This window comes from Tupaia chinensis, unplaced genomic scaffold (assembly GCF_000334495.1).
Source record: "Tupaia chinensis unplaced genomic scaffold, TupChi_1.0 Scaffold000161_3, whole genome shotgun sequence".
Taxonomy (NCBI): Eukaryota; Metazoa; Chordata; class Mammalia; order Scandentia; family Tupaiidae; genus Tupaia; species Tupaia belangeri.
Window position 1 is genome coordinate 778,773 of NW_006159634.1, and position 7,457 is coordinate 786,229.

The following is a 7,457-nucleotide window of genomic DNA, read 5'->3' on the forward strand; positions in this document are numbered from 1 at the left end:
GTAGTTGACCACGGTTTGAGTCCCAGAATTGGCAACTTAAAACTCATGCCAGGCACGTGTGCGTGAATGTCCAAAGTCCTGAGAGGAGAATAGAGAAGGGATTGCGCCGTGACCATCCCCCCTGGGGCTGATTTCTCATTTTCTGTGTGTCTCCGGTGAGTACGCATGCCCTCTGGTAAAAATTTTTCAAAATAAAAGGGAAACTTATGATAATGTAGCAAATGAAAAGTACTACTAATTCAAAAGTTTTCCTTCCATGTTCTTTGTCAAATGAGAAAATTTTGTAGCTACAGAGCTCTGGACATAAACAATCGTATAGTCAGCGTCCTTTGGCTTTCCAGTTCTGTAGCTGAAGGACTGGTTTTTGTGAAGAAATGTTTTTGTTTCCCTAACTGAACTTAAACTGTGAGAGCATGTGACTTTGCTGCTGTCCTGAGCTTTTGCAACAGTGCTTCCACTAAATGCTTCCCTAAGCTCGGGAACATGTCATCGTTGGAAAATACTTGTTCTGGGGCTGGCAGGTGGCATGGTGGTTAAGGGTGCAGGACTCCCACATGGCTGACAATGGTTCGAGTCCCATATCTGATGGCTTGTTTTCTCACTTTCCCTCTCTCTCTGGTCAAAATAATAATAAAGTTAAAAAAAAGAAGAAGAAGAAGAAGAAGAAGCTTGGAGAAGTTAACCTCCCCACGGGGGAAAAAAGAAAGAAAGGAAAAGAAAATACTTGTTTGAAAGTGATTATTAGTTAAAAACTTTCACTGAAAGTACATTTTCAAGCTATCATGAAGAATAAAATTATTTCGGGGGACCAGCAATTAGCATAATGGCTATGTCACTGGACTCCCACGTAGTCGACCACAGTTCGCTTCCCGGACCCGTTGGCTTAGAACTCATGCCGGGCACGTGTGCGTGCGTGCCCAAGATCCCGAGAGGAGAATGAAGGAGAAGGGATTGTAGCGTGGCCATACCCCATTGGGGGTGATTTCTCGCTTTCTGTCTCTCTGTCTGTGTCTGTCTGGTGAGCGCACACACCCTATAGCGGAAAAAAAAAAAAGAATAAAAGTATTTCTTATCTTCCTGAAAACTTTAAATAGAATGGCTATTTTGACCACCGGGAGAAACGCTCACACAGCCTCTGTGAAGAACGTCGTATTGTCAGACTTGAAAGTGTGTTTGACAGATGGAAGGAATTTGGAAGAGAGTATCTCCCAACCGCAGAATCACATGATAGTTTAAATAGAAGCACAGGTGTTCCCGTCATCAGCCATCTCAGTCCATCTGAGTTTTATAAAATAAGAAATGACGGTGTGCATTTGTATCCACAGGCATTCGGCTCGGCGAGTACTTACCGGAGGTGAAGGACCTCCTGCAAGCAGACCAGCTTGGGAGCTTGAAGTCCAATCCTTACTTTGAGTTTATTTTGAAAGCAAATTATGAATATTATGTCCAAGGGCAGATATAACTTTCTAAAAATGGTCATTGTATCTAAAGTTCGTGTAAGTACACACTTTAACAATGAGAAGTTTGTACAGTTTCTAACATGTATAGCTGACTTTTTATACTTTGGAAGCTAAGATAAAGTCATTATGTAACATAATTTTGGTTTTCAGTTACATGATCCCTTTTTTTCCTTTGAAATTAATCAGTTTGTTTTGTACTTGCTACTCTAACTTTTTGTTTTCTTATTTTTTAAAATTCATGATAGAGTATGTGTCCAAGAAAGCAAGAGGAGAGAGCTGTGCCCGGGGCTCGGCCACACTAGCCCCTTCCCCTGTGCTTCACCTGCCCTGGCATGCGCTTTCTGTATCTGCCCAAAGTGCTCTCAGGCTGTTGGGGCCAGGGACTCGAACCAGTTGACTTGTAACTTCCAACTCCACAGTCCAGTACTCTACCAGCTGTGCCACAGAGGCTGACCCTACCTTTTTTTTCTTTTTTTTTAGTTTGCCATAGGATGCATGTGCTGGCCGGAGAGAGACAGAGAGAGGGAAAGTAAGAGAGCACTGCCCAGGGGGATGGCCACACCGCAGTCCCTTCTCCATTCTCCTCTTGGGGTTTTGGGCACACACGCGTATGACTGATGTGGTTTCTAAGTCACCAGGTCCGGGAATGGAACCACACAGTCAGCCATGTGGCACTTGGCCGCCTTAGCCACCATTCCCCTAGCTGGCCCCCGGCCTTCCCTCTCTACGGCATCCCCCTCTCCGGGGGCCGAGCAGTTGTCCTCCTGGCTGTTTATATGCATGAATCCCTGTAGGTCTCAGCTTAGCTGAAAAATTGCAAGATTGCATTAGATTGTGTGAGAGTTTTGTGACTCTGGATCTCGTGCAGCTAAGCAAGTCTGGGCTATTTGGCATCTATTTCGGTTAGGGCTAGTGGTAAGTTTCTAGTAAGTAAATATCAAATTATGCTGACTTACTCTGGGACTGAAAACCAGGGCAGGGCAGGCCTGCTCCCTGACCCGTGGACCTTGATAACAGACCAACACATGGGAAGCACTGGAACGTCTACATAAATGAGTAGTAATGGAAGTACTTTGTGAATAAAATATTTACCTGGATTTCTAACCTATCTGTAAGTTACCATTGAAAATAAGTTTATAGATTCAGTGTTCGTCATCCATACTCTGCCGGTATGAAATTCAGTCAGCCTTGTGTATTTTCAGAATGATTTTCACCGAGTCCAGCCATCCCAGTCGAAAGCATGTGTAATGCTAGGAACTGCTGTAGGCTTGCCTAGTGGCTGATGGGACTCTACTCTGTCCTGGCCTGTGTCATGGCTCGGCATTTATCTGGCTTTAAGTACAGGCCAGAGATTGAGCAGCGCGTTGCTGGCATGTCCTCACTTCGGCTCAGTCCTGGGCTCCCTCACCAGCTCGCTCCAGCAGCTGTAAGGGCCACAAGTGAAAGGTGAAGAGTCCGGCTCCTGGTTTCTCTATCGTGATTCCCGCCATGGGCCCTCTGTCCTGTAGTTTTCAAGTCCAGCTCTTGAGCATGTCTGGAAGAGCAGCTTCCATCCCCAAGAGGAAGGAATCGGCAGGGCACAGGCACCGGGCTAGCCGCAGCCTCGCGGGATCATGTTTTACCACAGCACCACCCTCCAACCCCTGAGACAGCCATGGAAGGTTGGGTGGGTCTTGTTTCTGTTTTCTGGGGTCTGAATCGTAGCTTTCCTACCCTGCCACCTGCCACATGCTCTGCACTGCCTGTAGGAGCTGGGCAGTGTTGCGTGGGTCCCCTGTCCTCCCCAATACCGGCACACATGTGCTCTGAGCCCACGTGCCCGCACAGCCCAAGGCTGCCTGCAGGCCCCCTGCCTGCTTCTGGCATTTCATCCTGAGAATGCCTGAAGACGAGATAACTTCATTTATTCCTGTATAAAAAGTCCCACTCAGTAAATGCATTTAAACGTATTAATAATAGGGACCAGCAGGAGGTGTGGAGGTTAAGGCACTGGCTTTCCACATGTCTGACTGCAGTTCAAGTCCCAGACCTGGCAGCTTGAAAAACACGCTGGGTACTTGTGTGTCCATACCCAGGGTGCCCGCAGGAAGGAGAAATGGAGGAGAAGGGACTGAGGCGTGAGCACACCACGGGGAGGCGCTGTCTCTCCCTTTCTTCTGGCGAGCACATGTGCCCTCTGTCAGTTAAGGGAAACAAAGAAAGCAGTCTCCTGAAATACCACCAGCCAGAGAGAATTTCAGCTCCGGTTTTGAAATACATCTTAGATTCGGACAGTATATACTATTTTACTTTATAACCTGCTTTACTCAGATACTGTATTTCTCTATCCTTAATTCAGTATTTTTCAGCCATCCTTTTTTTTTTTTTTCATTATCACCTTTTAAGACTTTCCTAATCGCTTTCCACCCCAAAGAAAGTTTAGTGCCACACACTTCCTGTGTGCGACCTTTGGAGACCACAAACCAATATAACATTTGGTTCTTGTTCCCTAAGAGCCAACTTTGCCCCCTCTGAGAATGCATGTCTTAGATATACCCTGAGACACGAATTTTTTTTCTTTTTTCTTTTTTTTTTTGGAAAGGTTTTCGTTTTTGTTCTTTTTTTCCTGCTAGAAGGTGCATGTGCTTGCCAGAAAGACAGAGAGACAGAGATAGAAAGCGAGAAATCACCCCCCGGGGGGAAGGCCATGCCACAATCCCGTCTCCTCCATACTCCTCTCCGGATCTTGGGCACATACGCACACGTGCCCGGTGTGAGTTTAAGCCATCGGGTCCAGGGCTTGAACCGCGGTCGGCTACATGGGAGTTCAGCGACATAGCCATTACTCTAACTGCTGGTCTCAGAGACACGATTTTTCATGCTGGCCTGACACTGGCACGCCAAGCTGGACCACAGTTAATTTGCAGCTCTCACTGCCTGGACTTCACACTGTCTAAAAGATTAAAATACGTGAGTTGTGTTTTATTTGCTATTTTAAATAATGCTAGTGTAACCCTTTGTACAAAAGTCACTGTGCAATCAAGATACATTTAAAATAATATTGACTCGGGCCAGCTGATGGCTTGGTGGTTAAGGCGGCTGGATCTCATGTGGTTCGAGTCCTGGACCAGCAGCTTGAGGAAACACTAGGCACTTGGGCACGCATGCCCAAAATCCTGAGAGGAGAACAGAGGAGAAGAGATTGCGGTGGGGCCATCTCCCTGGGAGATTCTCTCTGTCTCCAGCAAGTACATGTGGCCTGTAGCAAATTAAAACAGAAAAAGAAAATACTGCCATTGGCTCCTGCTGTCGGTTGGGATGGCATCGATGTGCATCCCAGTGACTTAGTGTTCTTCCCACACCTCTCCTGCCGCCTCACCACACCTCCAAAGCCTTCGTCACCGCAGGGCGGTGTGCCATCTGCTGGCTGCCCCTTGTGCCCCAGCCACCTTGTTTCAATCATCGAGTCAGTCTCATGGAGCAGGAAGTGCCATCAGTCAGTGACACTGAGACTTCCTGGAAATGATGGTCCAAGTCACGCAGTCAGTCAGAGGGAGCGGCAAGGCTGGGTAGCGCGGCCACGGCCCCAGAGCACAGGCCCTGCACCGTCTTATACTGGGTGCCCAGGGGGTGCCGGGGGGCCCTGCTCCATCAAGGGCTCAGGCTCGTGGAGATGGCCATGAGTGTGAAGCCCACCACCCACAGGAGGAAGGCAGGAGTGAGAACCCACGGCCTCCCTCTGCCAGGAGTTGACCTGACGGTGTGGCCTGTGAGGGGCGTGTTCCTCCCTGCTGCCACCTACTGTCCGAACGGCTCTGACTTCTGGTGCAGCCAGCCAGCCGTCCTCGCACGCCTGTTTGAGGCGATAGACCAGGTCTTTGCTAGTGAAGACCTGACTTCATTTCGGGTGCCTTGGCTCTTCCTTAGAAAGCTCCCTGGGGATCTGCCAGTTCCAGAACCAAGCCACGTTGGAGGTGACAGATGGGAAGCCCAAGGGAAGCCACCCCAGGCTCCTGTGTCTGCACCGGCTGCGAGGGACCTGGGATGGGTCCAACCCAGTGGGCCTGGGTTTTCTTTCTACCGAAGCTGGGATGACAGTTACTTTATTCATCTCGGGATAGTTGGGAGAGTTCGTTGAAAAATTAACTCTTACGGAATGTACAAGTTTATGTTTAAATTGACAGGAAACCAGAGAAAGCTGCGCCCGAGCAAGGTTGGGGTCCAGGCGTGTGCGGAGTTGAGGGACACCTGCGGGGTGGTAGCCCAGGTCCTGGCAGCGGGTGTGGAGCCGAGGCTGCGCCTGGAAAGGGAGCAGGAGCGGCGTCGGCACCCTACATGGCTGTCCCACACTGCCTCCCAGGAGGCCGGCAGTGCCCAGCGGGGCTCCCGGCGTCGGCACCCTACATGGCTGTTCCACACTGCCTCCCAGGAGGCCGGCAGTGCCCAGCGGGGCTCCCGAGGTGTACTTGTATGGAGACAGGCTCTTCACCCACTGGTTCGGGTTGTTCTCAGCCAATGAGAGTTCGGCAGGGCTAGAATGGGGTGGGGACAGGGGTGGCCTTTGGTGTCCCGCCAGGGACTATATAAGCCCAGTCACGTGGACAGAGCAGATGTCCAGACTGGCCTGTTTGGGACCATCTCACAAGAGCTGCACAGGCAGATCTGTTAGCTCGAGGGGTTTTCGCCAGGCAGCCCCTCCTGGGTGTGCGTGGACAGGCTTGCTGTGGGAGAGGCAGGCTGCCGGGAGTCCTGTTCCCTGTCATACCTCAGCACAGCTGCGGGCGGCCAGTGGGGACTGCACTGTTCTCCCTGCCTTCAGGCCAGATTTAAGCTGTTTCCCTCAACGACACATGCACACACACACGCACACACGGGCGCGCGAGATGTGTCTGCCGGCTTGGTCTCCCTAGTGTCTCCACCACCTGCCGACACAGGCACTGGGTGTTAAATGAAAGGCAGTTCTCCAAGGTCACTGGAAGCTCTCGCACAGGCCCCTCATGAATTGCTCACTGTCAGGAGGAGCCACTGGAACGTGGGCCACCAAGGAGGGGCGTCACACCTCAAGCCGCACCTGTCCCAGCTGCCTGGCTGCAATGCCAGATAGGAACTGTGGCGATTTTAGGAACAGTAGCACATCAGGAAAATGACCACGTTCTGGCCGGTACCCCATCATGATGCACCCCTGGAAGCATGTCCCTGAGCTCCTCATGGAAGGTGGGTTCTCTGTCTCCCAGCCACATTAGCGCTGCCCCTGCCCCCACCCCCAAAACAAGACCAGCACCAACCGGCTGGCCTCTGCTGATCCGGCCAACTCCCACCGCAGCTGTAGACCCCGGACTGCCCGTGAGGCCCCTAGACGGCAGCGGCAGTGTATAAATAGCTTCTGCAGCAGGCCCGGAGCGCAGTGACTCCGTGGGGCCTGGGCAGCAGCCTCCCTGGCAGGAGTCACCCTCTAAATATAAAGATGAGTTTGCTCAGCCCCTGCAGGAAAACCGGCCCAGCCCGGAGTGCAGCGTCCTTGCCCTCTTCACTGGGAGGAAGGACGAGCAAAGGCCTGTCTAGCGAGAGCCCTCGCCATCTCCACCTCCGTCACCTCCAGGTCTAGCTACTCTGGGGCGTGACCCTCGTTTGTAGTGAGCCCCTGCAATCCCCCACACCCTTCTGGAGGCCCAAGTGGGTCTGCGAGGTGGACTGCTGCGGGTGCCACCCAGGGCCTGTCCCCAGGAGCCCCCACTGCCCCTCCCTCTCTGGGCCCTGCCCTCCTGCAGCCAGTTGTCTGCCCAGCGACAGCTGATCGCCTCGGTCTGCTGCTCCACCGTGGGGGAGGGACGGGCTAGGATCAGCCCTCGGGAACTGGGCGGTAGGAAGGGGGAAATGGAGTACCCGGACAGGAGCTCCCCTTCCCCGCCTGGGCAGGGAGTGGCAGGGTCTCCCAGTCTCACAAGCCCAACACCGCCCCCTCCTCTCGGAGCTGCATGTGGCGGGGGGGGGGTGTGGGGGAGGAGGGTGCGACAGGGG

At 52.1% G+C, this 7,457-nt stretch overlaps 1 protein-coding gene across 1 annotated transcript in view; it reads left to right on the top strand.

Moving 5' to 3' along the window:
• Positions 1–1,597, top strand: part of NUP133 (nucleoporin 133) — a 56,049-nt gene extending 54,452 nt beyond the window's left edge. The window contains exon 26 of the mRNA XM_006146013.3: positions 1,326–1,597. Coding sequence (XP_006146075.1) covers positions 1,326–1,462 — 137 coding nt within the window. The 3' untranslated portion in view covers positions 1,463–1,597. The remainder of the gene's footprint in view (positions 1–1,325) is intronic.
• The last annotated feature ends 5,860 nt before the right edge of the window (positions 1,598–7,457 follow it).